Source organism: Oreochromis aureus, linkage group 7, assembly GCF_013358895.1.
Source record: "Oreochromis aureus strain Israel breed Guangdong linkage group 7, ZZ_aureus, whole genome shotgun sequence".
NCBI classification, from domain to species: Eukaryota; Metazoa; Chordata; class Actinopteri; order Cichliformes; family Cichlidae; genus Oreochromis; species Oreochromis aureus.
This window is the reverse complement of record NC_052948.1, coordinates 42,916,069-42,933,822: the sequence shown is the minus strand read 5'-3', so window position 1 is coordinate 42,933,822 and position 17,754 is coordinate 42,916,069. Positions and strand designations below refer to the sequence as shown.

Sequence of the window (17,754 nt, the reverse complement as noted above, 5' to 3'; positions counted from 1 at the left end):
TTTGACTGTTTTTAAAGGTATGGGGGGCAAAGAGCTGCACAAACACTGCTGCTCCTTCTCGAATTGATGGCATAGGTTAATAAAAAAGACAAACACTCTCCCCTGTATAGCTGCAAATTGAATGGTGCCTGAATCTTTTTCTTCCTTTCATGTGAATTCTTTGCCAGCATTAGGATGCATAAACACCTTCTTCCACATCTCCAGGTCATCATGGTTGGATTTTGCTTTCACTTCGGCAGTTTGCTGCCTTTAATCCCACTGCCTGCCTCTGCTTCTGGAAGTTTTCTTTGACACGCCTCCATGAGCTCACTGCTCACAGGACTGCAAGTCCGCCTGCGCGTGTCTGCGAAAGCATTTCCTACTGGTGAAAAAAACTGAACAAAAACACATGGAAAAGTTACATTAGGATTTATTTTAGGAGATCTGAGTTTAATGAAAATCAGCTGACCGGCTGCTCTGGATTGTTACATAATATATTTTTTCCCTGTCTTTTGTTATAGAGAGCCACATCTCACCCGAAAGGCAAATCGCTGAAAACGTATTGTAATATGGTTTAACCTATTGCAACAATATACACTAACTTGACATTTTATTAGGCACACTGAATAAACGGCTTGTTAGCACAAAAGTCAGCCAATCCCATGGCAGCAGCCCAATGCATGTAGGCATGTAGACATGATTAAGATGATCTGCTGATGTTCAAAGTGAGCATCAGAATGGGGAAGCAGAGTGATGTAAGTGACTTTGAACGTGGCATGGTTGTTGGTTCCAGACAGGCTGGTCTGAGTATTTCAGAAAGTGCTGATCTGCTGGGATTTTCCCACACAACCATCTCTAGGGTTTGCAGAGAACAGTCCAAAAAAGACTAAATATCTAGCAAGCAGCAGTTCCCTGCCACTATAACTCAAATAACCGCTTTAGAATCAAGGTATGCAGAAGAGCACCTCTGAATATGACATACTGCGTGCCACTCCTGTCAACTAAGAACAGGGAACTGAGGCTACAGTTCACCCTAACCACAAAAATTCACCAAAATTGGACAACAAAATGTTGGAAAATGTTCCCAGCCTGATGAGTCTCCGTTTCTGCTGCAGCATTCATATGGTAGGGTTTGTGTAAATAACATGAACGCGTGCATCCATCCTGCCTGTATCATTACTTCAAGCTGGTGGTGGTGATGTGATGGTGTTGGTAATATTTTCTTGGACCACGTTGGGCATCTTAGTAAAAATCAGGCATCTTTAAAACACCACAGCCTTTTTGAATAATGCTGCTGACCAAGTCCATCCCTTTATGACCACAGTATATCCATCTTCTGATGGCTTCCTCCAATAGGGTGGATGTGCAGCCGACAAACTGTGTGATGCTATCGTGTCAGTAAGGACCAAAATCATGAGGAATGTTTCCAGCAGCTTGTTGAATCTATGCCAGAAAGAATTAAGGGGGTCCAACCCAGTACTAGCAAGGTGTACCCTAATAAAGTGGTTGTGATTATATGTTCTGGTTTTGTAGTTTATTATAAATCCTTTCAGTAATTTATATATGCATGTATGTATATGTCCACATTTCAGCTGTAGGTGTTTTTCCACTGAAGCACAGCAGTAAAGTCCATCTGCCTCTTTTACTTCCCTACTTCTCACTGACTTCCATATATGGAAAAATTGGGCATTTTCTTTTATTTATTTATTTATTTTTTACAAGGATTAAGAATCACTTCAGGCAGCTCACTTCCTCAGCTTCAAAGCTCATGGAGCCACTCAGAAAAGAAACCTTATTTTGATTGTTTCCACTTTTTCAGTCTTGCAGTCATGAGCAAATAAGTATAGTTTTGTCCTCTGAAGTGACATTAGATAAAAGATAATTGATATTTTTAATGCATTTTTGTTTTTTATTCGCGTGTCCCTGATAAAATTGCATGTAATATACAGGTAGTTTTGAAGGCACATATTTCAGGTGTGGATTTGGGGATCTCGCTGAGCCATAACAATCAATTTATAAGATGACTTTTTTTTAATATATATATATATATATATTATGATACTAGTAGCTGTCTTCTCTCCACTATGACAAGCCAAAATTTGTTTAGGCTTAACAAGTGCACACATTTATCGGGTTAGGTGGTGATACTGAACATTATACACATCCGCTACACACTTGAGAGGAGTTTATTCATTCAAAATGAATGGAAACATTTGCAGAGGTGCCTGTAGTGTTCAAATTTCTGATAAAATCTCCAACACGGGGCAAAGGAAGGAAAGGAAAGTTATCTTTAAAGTGATTTATTGCACATCATATTGGTGTGAACAAATCAGACGTAACATAAATCTGAGTCTGCTGTTCTGCCAGCTGAATCAGTCGCACCGTGACTTTCCAGAGGTCACATTTGTGACAGAACTTAAACAGCGTCACACGCTGCCAAACTCTGTGTCTGAAGACTCGAACATATCCGGTCTGCAAAAGAATTTATTTCCACACTGACGAGATGAAAATAGTCATATTCACGGCGTTTAGTGGACCAGTTTCTCTGCAGCAAACAATGTTTGTGTCAGCAATGTGTAAATCTTAACGGTGGTAAATATGCTTATTTGTTTTCTTGCCAAAAGCTAGGTGAGGATATCAAAGCCACTCTCGTGCCCGTACGATGAATGTGAAGCTAGGGTGCAGTTAGCTTAGCTTAGCATAAACACTTGGAGCAAAACAGCTCGCCCAGCTCTGCTTACTTTAAAAAAAATTAACCCAAAAACCCTCAAAAATACTCATAGTATTAAAAACAATCAACTTCCATTAAATACAATGTGTGTACATGTATGTTTTTGTGATTCAAAGAACATTCATTCACAAAATACTGCTTCCTGGACCAACTCTCATGTATAAAACACATGATACCTTTGATGAAGCACTGGGTTTCTGCTGTTCAAACTCGTGACAGTTTAAAGACAAAGGTTACAATTTTCATTGGCAATTTGAAATGTTTGACCAAATTATCTGATTTGAAGAGCAAAACTTCTTTAAAAACGAAATGAATGCTAACTCTATTAGCCAAAGCTGTGCTCATTTACACCCAAAATTTTCTCTTTTTCAACTTAAAAAAACAAAGTCACAGTTCATATCATGGCAGGTGTGTTCCACGAGTGGGTGATGAATCACCAGGTGGAAAGACACAGTGAAAAGCCCTTTTTTAGGTTCCCGTTCGGAGCTGGGATCCTCCAGTATTTCAGTTTTTAGCTATCAGTGGTTGTCATGATTGGGCCGTGGAGGGGGCCGCGACGGAGGTGGTGCTCTACACGGAGGTGGACCCTGAGGTGGAGGCGGCAGAGAGCCGGTAGGAGACGGAGGCGCAGAGAGAGAGCTGTTGCTGGTTGAGGGCAGGGCTCTGTTTGGAGGTGGCGTGTACATGAGCGAGCTGGTGGAGGATGGAGGAGGAGTGGATGGCAGAGGAGGAAGGGTTGAAGTTGGAGAGGGGGGCAAGTGGCAGAGCTCGTTGCCCTCCGACAGACGGCGCTGGTAGCTGTGGGGCAATGTGTAGACAGGAGTGGCGGGATGCTTATAGATGGGGTAGCGAGGAGCAGGATAGGATTTACTCCGGGTGAAGTTTATGCACCTGCCCTGTAATTAGAGCACAGGAAGTGTTCACGGCTCATTAGAGAAGTTTGCTTTTGTTAAGTACTTCAACTGTACAGTGAGAGATATGAAGAAAAAGGGCAATTGAGACAAGAAAAGTCCAACATCTCCTGTGGCACAGCGGTTAGCAGGTTTGGAGAGATACAGCTCTCTGATGGAAAGAGAAAATTCCACCATTACTTAGTGCCGTGGAAGAAAACAGCATTCCTGACAGGCCAGCCGTGCTGACGCTGGGAGTTTAGGAAGGCAGGCAACATCTACTCTTAATGACTTCTGCAGATGATGAAAGCACTGCTCCAGACAATGCTGCAGTTGTTTTCACTTTTGTCTACTCGCTGTGCCACTTGAGAGTTTCCTTGAAGTAAATACTCCTGTGATTTGAAGCGGCTTTGACTTAAAAATGTTTAGTGTATTGGATAAGTGCAGTTAATGTCATGCAGATAAGACTCAAGGTTATTTTCCATCCACTTTTCTTTTTTTCTTGTTTGATCCTGAACTTCAAACATTCCTATTTTCCAAAGATAATAAATTCAGACTCTTAAATGTCTTCCTGCCACAAGCTGAAATAGCTGGTTTGCAATCCTCCTTTTATTATTTCAACGTGTGCTCATCTTACAAGCGTAAAATATCCAGTTGTGTTACCTTGCAGAGGAGGTTCAAATGTTACTTTTTATTTTCTCATGCCTCACCTTGTCTCCGGGATAAGGTCGCATTACAGACACTCTGTCGTAGCCTTTTCTCAGAAATACACACAGAGCATCCAGTTTGCCCTAAAGGAGGACGATTTAAAAAAAAGACAAAAAAAAACAGCATAAATAAAAAAACATACCAACAATCCCTTATCCACAGTTAATTACCAGCCTGGGTCTGGAGCACTTTTGCTCCAGATGTATCTCAGGAGGCTTTAATATGATAAAGAGACAGATAAACAAAGAATGTATTTTGTTTGAAATAACACCCGCTCAACAAATTCCATATTCAGGGGTTAGCTCAGTGCATGTCTGGTTCCTATTACCATCCATCCAGCTGACTAATATGTGAGGAAACCAATTGTATTAACTGTTTCCTGGTCATACATAAATCAGAGAAACACTAAAAGTAAGTCTTTTTTTCTGTGCTGGAAGACATATGTAAGGAAGGGTCCTACATGTCAAAGAAGAGCATCTGGAAACACTATTATCTATATATTACATATGTGATCCATGCCTTAGAATACATTTTTTGGCAGTAATACATTTCTGTGTCATTGCCATGAGATTTAAAACTCTGGGAAAAGCCAGCAAGTAGAGCTGAGATGAAATTTCTTTTCAAAACAGGAAAGCTACAGTAATACTTTGGATTTATTTAACCCTTATTTATCCAGAAAGTGTAACTCTTGATATTAAGAATATCTTTCGTGAGAGTGTATTAGACCAAAATAGCATGTTTTTGGATGTTGTACTGTACAACAAAGTACAAAGTGCACAGAAGGGCCCTGAACAAACTACCTAACAGGTGTACATGAAAAGTGAACTACTGGAGCACCTTGATGGGCGAGTACCACTTGTGGGGTTGGGAACATTTGTGTGAGTTGTAGTAATGCCGCAGTGGAGCAGGATCGTACTCCTGTGTGGGCATCACAACGCGAGCGTTTTTAGCCTTTTCCAGTTTGGCTCCTTCTTCAGTCGATCCTTTATCTCCCCATCGAACCTGAAAAGAAAGAAAAGCTTTGTGTTTCAGACAGCAGCGCTAGTATGGAGCCTCCAGTGGTCTCCAAAGGTGGTAAAAAAGCTCCACATCTCAGACAGAGAATGGATGAAGGCGTGATAGAAGATAAATAAGGATTTTGTCATCAGTCATGCAAAGCTTCTCTAGTCCAAGAGGAAAAATATGAAGCCAGAAAAGAGTGAAAAGTTGGACCGAAGTTGTGATTCTGGAGAACTGACAAGAGCTGAGCCAATAAAATCACATCCAGTGGGTTCTAGTTTTACCACTGCCTCTGCACGTGTGTCAGGGTGCCTGAATGTGACTGCTGTAAATGAAGTTTGTGTTTGACACAATGTGCCGCATTTCTTTTTACTCAAAGAAACTAAAAATCTCTTTCCTTGTACGTTAACATGTTTTGAAGCATTCCTGTGTGGGTTTTAATTAAAGCCAGTCCACTGAAGTCCACAAGATCTCAAAACAAAAACAAAAAAAAGTAGCTCCTTTTGCTCTGACTTGAATTGTTTCAATTTGTGACACAAGTTTTAAATTTAGGTTTTATTTCTAAACCTTCAAGAGGATATAGAGCATTAAGTCTCAAAGCATATTCACAAAGAAATCTTGAGATTCAACAAGAGCCTGACTGAGTTTTTCTCCATTCTCAGAGTCACCAATAAAGCTAAAAAAGGAACCCGGCACATCAAGAGTGAAAGCATTTCTGTCAAAGCAGCCTTGAAAGTTCATTACTCAAATTCACTCCCTTTCAGCTGCACCAGACAAGCCACCAAGGCTTTAACTTGGCAGAAAAGGCACATAAATGAAGCTGCGCATACTTTCCGTAGCTGGTTTTGGAAGTGTTCACAGCAAAGACTCCTCAGACTTCACAACTAGTCTGTAAAAAACCCCAAAAACTTCACACTGACTGGGTGACAACTGTCTCCTTGACCTTATCCTCCCAAACCACGCACACATCTGGTCCTCTCTGGTCTGAAGATCACTTCTGCTGTCCTCCTCCTTCTCATCTCGGGTTTTAGCTTACACTGGGAACAGCTTGCTTCCTCTTATCTCATCACCATGACCCTGTGCTTTTCCTACCACTACTCTGCCTTTAAAAATTTTTAAAAAAATAACAACCGCAAACAAATCACCCAAGCTCACACTTTTAAAACCGCTCCACTCTTTGGAGCACTTATGCCGACTTCGCAGTTTATTGTGCGCAGGGCCTCATCTTAACTCTTTCTGTTTCTCAGAGCTAATCACAACAACAAAGTGACTCAGTGCTGTCCAGCACAGAGTCGCATACTCATCTCTTTCAAAGGCTGACTTGCTTCCTGTTTTCTTGTGTATGCTTGCTGTACTACTGTTTGATCTCATTCCCATCTTTGAGCATTTACTTTCAGCCAGCTGAATGCCGGAGTGAAGCTTGCCACGTGTATATCAGTGAGGCTGAAACCAGTCAGCAGAACCAGATAAAATGTATAATCACATTAGAACATTTTAATTTCATTTTCACTTGTGTTTAACAGATGCCAAGCAACTTAAAAACTCAAATAGCATGCAATCTAGCACACAAGCAGACTGGTAACTATATATATGTATATATATTCACAGGGTTTTCCTGTTACCCCAGGGTTCAGATTTTTGTCTTATCTTTGACTGACATAATAGTATTAGTTGTAAAAGTCGCCCAAGTGTTTTCATGTTCTCATGCCCATCTATGTTCCCTTGTTAAGTCTTAGTACTCTTGTCTGTTTTGTTTTGTTCCTGTTTTACTTTGAACATTAGGTTTGTTTTGTTTTTTGTGTTAATTTTGCTTCCTGTATGACTTCCTGTTTCCCTCTTTGTTTCCACCTCATTCTCCTCCTGCGTCTAAACCCCAGTCAGCCCTTCGTTTGTGTGTGCATCTACATATTCACTTACCCTAATATGGGTAATCAGGATGAGTGGTCACAGGAAGCTGATCATCAGCTTGCTAAGTTAACCAAATGGTACACACTAAAGGAGCATCTGACTAATCGCAAACAGTGTAGTGTACAGCATGAAAAACAGCTGATTTTACAAGTGAAAACGAAACTATAATATTAGAAAAATGTGACGATGTTAAACATACAATACAGACTGAATATAACAGCTGCTACAGGTGTGAATGTGTATTGGAGGAAAAGCACTGTACAGTATTTTAGTAATAAAAGTGCTGCATGAATGTGTGAGGCCTTTAAACGTTTTGGTCTGTAAGGCTGGAGAAGAGCTTCTATATTAATAAATTCACTCTATTTGAAGCCTGGCAAAAATATCAACTGTGTAAGTTAACAGACTTATCGATGTCACAATTCTATCATTAAGAGAATTTGATGGATTTGAATTTTTGTTCCATTAATGCGTGTAAGACAGTTTTGATTTCAATTCTTTCAGCTGCAGCCCCGTTTATGCTAAATGATGACAGTTTGACTTTAAATCCACAAATGCAAACAGGTGTCCTGTTTTAGTATTATATAATCATGTTTATAAACCAAAAAAAATCTTTGCAACCAACAAGGAAAAGTCAAGGAGTCAGATTTGAGACTTTAGACTTTAAATGCTACTGAAAAACAGAGGGTGTGAGGGCTCTTCCAGGAATAGTGATGCTATTTTCCAGAGAACTGATTGGTCAATAGGTCGTGAGGGTGCTCTTCAATAGAATAGTGATGATCTGTATTTGTAGTCCAGAAAACCCAGGGTTAACAATTACAGAGATAAGCCCATATCTTGCTTCGCAGTGCAGACCTCTGGCTGCACTCCTTAGATTCTTTAGAATTCCTCATATTCCTCTTTGTACCCTCCTTTTGGACTGTTTATTTTGGATTCTGGAATAAGTTGCAATGATCACCCCTCGTTAAACATTCGTCCTTCTGCTTCCCACACTTTTGGATCCTAAATCGCCTCTCACCAATCCACATTAGGACATACCTCCATGATAGAGTTTAATCGCATTAAATAAATAAAGTTTAATCCTGGAGATAATTCAGTTAAATAAAAGAAAACAAAGAAAATCACATTTTTTGGCTGGTTGATTAATTTAAACTGTACAGCCCAGAGTTTGATTTCTATTAGCCAGCATGAGCAACTGGTCAACACTTGTTGTTTATGAGAAATATGCATGATGGTTATTATACATATGCAGTATTGATCTATTTACAGTTTGCTTTCTGGATTACCTCCATTCTCTTGATACCCCCGACTCCACGGCCTCCGTAGTACGACGCATCTACCGTGGGCCACCTCTTCTTTGGAAAACCATCCTCATCATCCTAAAGAAAAAAAATAGGCATGTGTTATTTCTAAGAAAGGGAAATTTTAAAAGGAATTTAAAAAAAAAAAAAAAAGAAACACTCCACTTACAGAAATGTCCTCTATTACTGGTGGAGGTGGCTCATGGATGACCTGCAAACCAAAAAGAAAGTTCCTGATTTTTGTTTTCGCACCAAAGAGCAACAACATGAGTCATGTGATTGTGAAAATAAGCATCGCTAATTTAGTTAGGATGTAACTTTTTCATGATCATACCACGGTGCAGCAGAGAGGCCAAAACCACCACAGCAGAGCGATGGTCAACAGGAGCAGCAGGATCAGAAGCGCGATAGCCACAAAGGTCCCGTCAGACTACAAACAAAAGGACATATTGGGGATATGTTGCTCATAGATAGATCATTTATATGCATCCACTAATGAACTGCAGAACACTGTGGCAGTGGGTCAAGCGGTTTAACCTGCAGATGTGTGTGCGAGATGACAAATTTCTGTGATGTTATATTATTATGTGCAAATTCTCCTTCTAAGTCAATAAAGTTCCTCACATACTTTTAGCCATGAGGTAATGTGTGGGGATTGTTTTTGTCCCCTCCTGGTTTCCATTATACTTACACAAGCAACTGCAGTGATTGTGACAGAGCTTGATATGAAGCTCAGGCCATTATTCATGCTGACGTGGAGAGTGGCAGACCTGTAGAAAAGGTACGAGCGTAACTAGGACGGACTCAGTTTGCATATTTAGTGCTCCTCTAACTCATAGATGTTTACTGCAATTATAAATAACGATACAAATGAAAACACTTTCATGCTGTCAAGCTGTGCATACTGCTTACACTTTGATAAGAAGTAATGAAGCTCATTAAAGTTTCCTGTAGCAGCGATTACTTACGTTCCCTGTTTTTCCAGAACAGGAGCTGGGCACAAAAGGTAGGTATCTCTCACCACCAAAGGTCTTTTCACTGTGCAAAATGAATTAACATGAGAATTTCTATTTAACACTGCACACAGCGAAGTAAACCACAGATTAGGTGAGTATGCGTGATGAAAGAGAAAGCTGTGAGTGATGCAAAGGAAAAATTTACTTCACTTTCCTCTTGCAGTCCTGAAACTTCAGAAGATTCAAACCTCAAAATATCTTCTTTTTTTTTGAATTCCTGGACTTCCTGCTCTTATGGAAAATGAAGCAAATGAGGCAGGGCTGTGGTTTATTTACCCTGGCTGAGCGAGTGTCTAGAGTGTGCAAAGACAGTGCTCGTCTCTGATGAGATCCACATTCCCCTTTAGACATCTGAGATGCGTAAAGCGCTATACCAGCTGATTAAAAGGAGAGGAAGAGTGCGCTGATGGCTTTTCATGAGGGTGAGGATTTCTGTCGCCAACACAGAGCTGCTGTCCCCCATCCATCGTACTTCCATGGTGGTCAAAGTAAATTTAGCACAGTGAAGAAAATGCTGAGAGCAATCCCTAAACAATACATTCTGCTGATCATGTAAAGGATAATTGTAAGCTGAACCGATTCGCACTTTTTTCTTTCTGCAAACACCAACCACAAACTGTATATAAAAGATGGCTGTCACTCCCAGCTCTGAAAAATAAAGTATTTGCAGAAGGTCCTTGACTCTGTACTAATCCTAATAATAACCAGACCCCTCTGGGTATCAGAGACCACTCTGACAACCTTCTACAGGTAAATGATTGTATTGCTATTGTATTGTATTTGCTTTTGAGCCTCAGTAAACATTTTCGTAATAAGTTTATGTTCTCAATCACTAGTTTCAAAACATACTAAGTTAAAAGTTAAGATAAAATAATGGTTCCAGTTTCCAATTTCTTCCCCCTGACTATTCAGCTGTAAGTGGCAGTGTAAAATTACAGAGCAGGGTCCCTGAGTGCTGAGGGGCAAAAAGCAGAAACATGCTTTCCTCCAGTGAAAGTATTTTACCTCCAAACTTTAAACAAACTCATTTTCTTCCTCTGTTTCCAATCTAAATACAGAGCAAAGCTAACTCCACTCTACCGTGAAGAAGCTTATGCTTTAGTTCAATAAGGAAAATCTCTAATCCCTCATCTAGCTGCTTTCCTGGGTGCTCGACCACTAGGCTATTCTTTACGTCAATTCTACTTTCTCACACTGTCAAACTCCATGCTGACATCATTGCTCTAGTCCAATAATTTTCTTTATATCTCAGTGCTCTTCTGTCGTTCTGCCTTTTGGATCTCATTTGTTCATCTACCTTCTCTCCATATCCAGTTCAGCCTGGTCACTCAGACCTCCATCCAAGCCTCCTTCTTCACCACCAGCATCTCAACTTCAGTAAATCCTGTTCTAATTGCAATGGATTCTGTTTATTGAATTCAATAAACATGCTTAATACTTCCAAATGACCTCTCCTTATTGAAATAGTTAAATACGTCAGAGTGTGTGACTTTCTGCAACAAAGTGTGTCTTTGAAAGTGTATTTCAAAATGAGAAACTATTCATTTAGGTATAGTTATAACCCAAAAAAGTGGATTTCTGAAAACGTAGCATTGCTACGTCCAGATGCAAGCCTCAAGATATAGTTATAACCCTCATCACTTGTAACAGCATTAACAAAGAAGTTATAGAAAGCATTTGTTTGAGTTTGCGCACACTGACTGGGTGGAGGTGGATTTCATTGTCCAAAGCAATAACTGAATATAAACACAAGAGTTTTCTCCACAATAAACTCACATGTGTGAGATATTAGAATCTTCAAAATATGATTTTGCAAAAGTTTTAGCAAGTAGTTACAGGCACAAAGTAAGATTAGTAAGTCTATATTCACTCTTGTTTTGCTTTGTGTTTTGGTCTTTAGCAACTACTTGTAGAATTATTTGGCTCTGCAGCCTCATCACATTCACCAACTGGTTGCCAGTCTTGCCAGTCTGCTGTTTAGCCCTCAGCATGTATCACTGCCTCAGTAACATTAGTAATTAGTCAAAACAAATCAATGAGAGCGAAAGCTGCAATGAAGCTCTATGAAAATGAGAGAGCTGGAGAGCTGGGTAACATAATGGTGTAATGGTTTAAATAAATAAAGTCTGCATGGGAGAGGTGAAATTACAGCTCAGAATGAAATAAAATGAAAACTTTTGGAGGTGGTACTTACTCAAAGTAACAGTGTCGTTGATCCGGAAGCTGCAGAGAACTTTTTGTACATCTCGGGCATGAAGGAAACCATTTCCACTCACCACCACCTGGAAGGATTCTGAAGTGGGATTAAATTGATTATTTAATCAACTTTTTTCTTTGTGGTAAATGATGGAATATTATAGAGTGAGTTTTAAGGAAGGAAAGTGCTCTCAGTAGGACTACTGGTCCATACTGATACTACAGTACTGTTATGTCATAGTATGATGTCATAATAATTGATACAGATGAAGAAAACTTTTATGGGCCTAAGATGTACCTGTGTGCCAAGTTTGGTTGCTAAACTGTGATTTTAGTAATTGTCTGTGTATAATTTGGAGTACATATCAAAAGTAATGATCAAGTGTAAGTACAAAGGTGTATGTATACATCAAGCTATCACATTTTAGACAGTATTTTGAGTTCAAGTTTCTTCACCTCCTTCACAGATGCTGGAGGGCTCGACAGCTAGGATTTCAATACATGATCTCTTTAGGATCTGAAAGAGAAAATGATATCAGAAGCTTAACTTGGTGCAGTTCCTTCCACTGATATAATATGATCTTATTGTGTTTTACCGAGTCTATGACTCCTTGCAATGCTTGAAATCCATCATTCACAGGGAAGACGTGATCCTTGCTGTCAGCTATCGTTGAAAGCTGTGGAGAAATATGTCTACATGATTAAATGGTTCTTTAGCTGACGGATTAATTGATCTTCTAACTGTTAACTGTTAGATTTACCTGGGTTTCATTAAAGTCTTTTACTCCCACACAGTACACAGTGGCACCCAGCTGGCGTGCTCTGCCAGCCTGAGAGAAAGTGAGACATTAAACAGAAAAAACAAGCTACAGTGAAATGGTGAACGCTCACTGAATCACATTAGAATTTTGTTGGGCTGAAACTTAAAAGCTCCATCAGCCATATTATAGTTATTCTCATGTCACTGACAGCTGCTGGGAACATCTGGGAAGTAATGCACAAAAGGGTTCTCTTATAGACTGTATATGAAAGATGTACATAGCCACTGTGACATCACACATGGCTATTGCTATCTTGGGACACTTCATTTTTCTCAAAGATGTCTATAAAACTTTGGGGAATTTTCTTGAAACCTAAGAAATCAACCCATGATGACCATTTAAGAGAATGTAGGTGTAAGGTTTTCCACCGTCCATCTTTTATTTACAGTCTATGATTTCTACCTATAGAGGGACACACACTTTCTGGAGTGCGTACAGGAGCTCAGCTGCATTCACACTTTAGGTTCTCTAATGTTCTAATAGTGTTTTGAGCAATTTAGTGAGAAGAAAATACACAGTACGCTGTATTTACATAATCTTGTCCTTTGTACTAAAACAGGCTTTAAATTTCTATTTAAGTTAATAATTGTTCATAAACTTCTTAATTAAGTGTTATTAAGTTTCTTTTCACAGTGATTCTTCTACCTCTCTTTGAGCCAGGTCAAACTGATTTTCTCTCAGTTCACCGTCCGTCAGGGCAATGATGACACTGGCTGTCCGGTAACCTACAGCACAGAAGGAAGAGCTGTTAAAATGCTAAAAAGAAACAAAAATCTGTAAGAGCACAATCTATGAATCGGAAAAATATTTTGAACATATTTGTGATGTGAAGAGCAGCTGTGTTTATATTGTAAATTGAATTAGGAGTAAAATTAATTTTAATGTTTGGGTCAAAGACTTTACTATGATTAAGTGTTTAAAAAAAAAAGAAAGAAAAACTCTACTTACCATCTCCAGTCCCGTAGTATATTTGCTCGCTGGCCTGAGAGGGAAGTTTTGAGGCGTCAGTGGCTATAAACTTTAAAAAGGCCTCATTTAAAGGCTCAGATGCCATGCTGTTGGGCAGGGTCCGTTTTTCATTGACTTTACAGATGACTTACCCTTTGAAATCCTCTGTGCATGAAGGTGTCTCCGCCTGGCTGCACCATACGTAACTCCTCCAGTCCCGCCCGAATCTGATCTCTGATTATTGACATGTGAAAAAGGACAAAAACTACTGATCAGAAGGGAGAGATACAACAAATTAAAAATAATTAATAAATTTAGGTCTGTTCGTATATGTGCCACCTGTCTTCTGTTAGAGCCATGAGAATCCTTCCTTCTGTTGAAAATACAATAAAAGACATCCGTAGCTGAGGACTGGGGAAAAAAAGCACCGGAGATGATTGTTACATGTTATAAATCTTTATATTCTCTTTTTCCCCCTTTACTCTTTTAGTGCCACGGCTTGTGCGTAGCTGTACCTGATAAACTTGTGAGCCAGATGATCAACAAAGTAATAGATCTCATTCCAGTAATGCTGCACACTGCCAGACCTGAAACAAAGATTCAGCATTTTCAGTGACACACAGGAGCTTTGGCTCAAAAAAGTCAATTCACAGTTGACTGAAAAAGACACGCAACTTAGAAACACTCTAATAGTGAACAACTTAATGCTGTTTGCCTGTTGTTTAGCTTCTTCACTTCCAGAATTAGTAAGAATATAAAGGGAGCCATCAAAACAGACAACTAATGTTTTACAAGAAAATCATGACATTAAAAGCTGAAAGACGGAAACACAGAATTTCTGTAAAATTGTGGAAACTGCCTTTAAAGTCTAGATCTCCTTATAACCCTGTAATGTTATGTAATTAAAGACAGTATTGTTTTTGCACTGCATACAAAATAATAGCTTTAGCTGGCTGAAAGAAGGACTGGAGCCTATCCTCACTGACAGTGAGCAGCAGTGATGGAGAACATGGTGGACATGTCTGACTTATTAAAGGTGTTTTAGTTAAAGATTATTCTTATTGTGATTATCAGCTATCACCTGAATATTTTTGTGGAAAAATATTTTAGAAAAAAGAGGAAATTACTGGTGTTGAGTGCTTTAAAAGAAGGCGACTGGACTTCTTTTTGGCTCGTGAAGATGTTTTTAACTTTTCATCCACAAGGCTTCTTCAGTTCTAAAACAGCTGGCCAAGAGTCCAGGTATTTAACCTGTAGCAGAGACTGTCCGCTGTCCGCTTGTCCCCTGTCCACTCAACTGAGCTTTAGCTGTTGTGGACACCAAATTATGGAATCAGTGTGAACAACTGATATTTTTAAACAGCTTCTAAAAGCATAAATATTCTCCAAGACATTTAAAGTTTAGTGCCAGAGTTTTAATCATTTTTTAACCTCCTGCTTTTTTTGTTTTATTTCTTTCTGTTTTATTTCTAATAAATTATATTGTCTATTTATTTCCATTTTGTATGTCTTGCTGTTATTTATTTTCCTTTTATTTAATATTTGTTTTTGTGTTTTATTGCTCTTTTTTTTTTAACTAGAAAGTACTTTGCTCAACTATGCTGCTATGCTAAATAAGGTTGGATGGGACTGGTATACTATTCATAAAAAATCTCACTTTTTTATGTGACTTTACTGCCCACTTTTACGCCAAACCCAAAGTTAAAGTGCCACTTGGCTTCCTCCTGGGTCCAGGTTTTGTGACAGGTGCAGACCAACATAAACAAGCAGCTGATTTCTCTAAGTGGAAGGCAGTAATTAAAGAGACTCGTAGAGCAAATATGCACAACTTCTTGTGCCCCCTTTCTCCCTCTGCACTCTCCCTTCTCCTCCTCCCTTATGTTTTCATTTATCCTGTGATGTGAGTCGCAGTGCAGAGAAAGCCAAACATTCGGGATCTTTGGAACATCTGGCTCTAATGGAGAAAGGGTTCTGCAGATCGAAGCGCAGAGAGATGAAGTTGGGACTGGATGTGGGCAGCGCCTGTCATGGAAGAGCGGCCGCTGTTGGAAAACAGGAATCCCTGCAGGGCAGTTTATCATCCGCTGATGCATGAATGCATGAAGATGTCACCGTGTAAACACACTTCATGTCAGTTCTTACAACTTTGAGGTGATTTGCAAAAAGAAAACGATATGCATGTTTTTGATTTATGTATGCGTGGCTCTTTTAAGAGAGAATTTATGAAACAGCACACTGATGTGACTTGACCTGTTCAACAGAGTCATGTTAGCCTCATGACATTTAATTGAACCCTTATGTGAGCTCTTGGCATTTGAGTCTCTTATAATCTGCCACTGTTTCCTTGAATAAAATGGGACGATACCGCAATTACAGCTGAGAACAATAAGTATTCTAATATAAGTACTATAATATCACAATCATTTAAGCCATTTAAGACAAAAACAACCTTTTGTATATGAATAGAAATATTTCGGGGTTTCACATTGTACAAAACAACACATTTAAAGACTTTATTTTAGACTCTGAAACTCCAGTTGGTGTTTTTCACCATGTTGGCCTTTATATACAACATTTCTAATCTTATTAACCACTGAATGCACTTTACCCTGCAATCCACACTCATCCATTCACACATATTCATATAGTGCTTTTTCTTCAATGCATACGTCAAACATACTGACACAGATTGGTGCAACAGGGGCCGCTTTACCTCCTAAGCTGTTTGCACAGTAACTCAGCTACTGATTACCTAGAAAATCAGTTGATAATTCATTCAGCTTTAATTTGATGGTGTAGATCACAGCTGCAATGAGTTTGTATCTCACAAATGCAAATGCAATATCATGAGTTGATGGAGTTTTGAACTGTTGCGGCAGGTACATCTTTAGGAAATTAGCAAATCTGATGGCTGAGTCTGTTCTTTTTAAATCAGGCTTCTACCGGTGTGATCAGAAAGCCTCAAGCAGGTGACATTTCAAAATTAAAAATGCATTATATACATGTCACTTAGAGTCACATTCGATTCTGTTTCTATCTGGAAACCAGACCCTACCTTCAACTTTATAAAGGCCTTAATATTTCAATAGGCTGAAACATGCTAGTTACATCACAGTAGCATATTTTTGTCAGGCAAGTAGCAGCCCATCATTGCCTCTGGATGACAGCTTGACTGATGCGTGCACCTGTGCCTTCAAAAAGCACCAATGAGTCACACAGATCTCTTCTTTGATCAAGTAAAAATAAAAGCACTCACTTGTCCAAAACAAAGTAGAGGTCAAATCCTCCATAGCACGATGACCCGGCTTGCCTCCGCTCAAATAGCTGAGCTGTGCTGCCAGCCGCCAGGACTGCCACCAGTATACCCAGTTCCACACAAAGCAGGACCCGCCTGCACCAGCACTGGGACATCACTCCAAATTTAAGAGAGCAATCAGCCTGGGAGATGGTAAACATAAATATTGTCTCAGGATGAAGGATTTTTCTTTTCCTTTGGGCTCCTCTCCTTACAGTGCTCTGGAGGTTTCAGCCATACAGACTGAGGCATGAAGAGAGCTCTCCTCCTGATCAGGGTCCCATCTCCTCAGGAGCAGATGTGTGGTGGCAGAGGAGGAGTGAGGCTTGTGGGACCGAGTCTTCGACTCCCACTCACATCACACTTGTAGCAAACTTTGCCAAGAGTTTGCACAGCAAAACAAAACACTCATGCATAGGAGGCTGATTTACTCCTCCTCTCTTCTCAGAGTGTTTCTCTGAATGACTCCACAGCTTTGTCCAGGTATTTGTTTTCACTCATACTTTTCTTTGTTTTGTTTTTTTCTTCTTCTTTTTTTCCTTTACTTCTTTTGGTAGTTCACTTGATTCTACAACTTACCCATCAGTGCCACTCAGTGGTAAACATATGCACTGTGCAAAGCTGTCACTGCAAATAAACATTAAACACTTTTTTTCCACACTGCTTTTAATATTTTAGTGGAACTAAATGTCAGATGATTCACAAGAGAAATACTATACAGGGTTAATATAAAGTGTCCAAATGAAGGATTTTCTCTTTGAGACTGAACCATTTCTTGGTTATGCTGCTATAGGCTCAGACTGCTGCAGGGAGCCCTGCAATACACTGTGATGCACTGAGCACTCCTTTACTCACCTCTTTTCATTACTCATTTCATTACTCGAGGCTTCTTCCTGTTAAAAGGGAGTTTTTCCTTCCCACTGTCACAAACTGCTTGCTCACTAAGTGCCTCTTGTATAGTGTTG

At 39.5% G+C, this 17,754-nt stretch overlaps 1 protein-coding gene across 1 annotated transcript; it reads right to left on the bottom strand.

Moving 5' to 3' along the window:
- Positions 1-2,147: 2,147 nt before the first annotated feature.
- On the bottom strand, positions 2,148-17,322 carry LOC116322467 (anthrax toxin receptor 1-like). Its single transcript, XM_031742540.2, has 18 exons — positions 16,751-17,322; positions 14,010-14,081; positions 13,834-13,905; positions 13,647-13,728; positions 13,495-13,528; positions 13,192-13,271; positions 12,487-12,555; positions 12,322-12,402; positions 12,182-12,242; positions 11,724-11,822; positions 9,482-9,551; positions 9,205-9,283; positions 8,848-8,943; positions 8,683-8,724; positions 8,499-8,591; positions 5,146-5,310; positions 4,311-4,391; positions 2,148-3,606 (listed from the first exon to the last, which is right to left on the bottom strand). Exons 1-18 carry the CDS (start codon positions 16,948-16,950, stop codon positions 3,229-3,231), a joined length of 1,854 nt encoding a protein of 617 aa, XP_031598400.1. The 5' UTR covers positions 16,951-17,322; the 3' UTR covers positions 2,148-3,228.
- Positions 17,323-17,754: the final 432 nt, after the last annotated feature.

Coding starts and splice junctions, on each gene's coding strand:
- LOC116322467 (XM_031742540.2), bottom strand. CDS start 16,950: ATGTTTACCATCTCCCAGGCTGATTGCTCTCTTAAATTTGGAGTGATG. Junction 13,729..13,833: donor ATGGCTCTAACAGAAGACAG/GTGGCACATATA, acceptor GTCAATAATCAG/AGATCAGATTCGGGCGGGAC. Junction 8,944..9,204: donor CAATCACTGCAGTTGCTTGT/GTAAGTATAATG, acceptor TTTTGTTTGTAG/TCTGACGGGACCTTTGTGGC.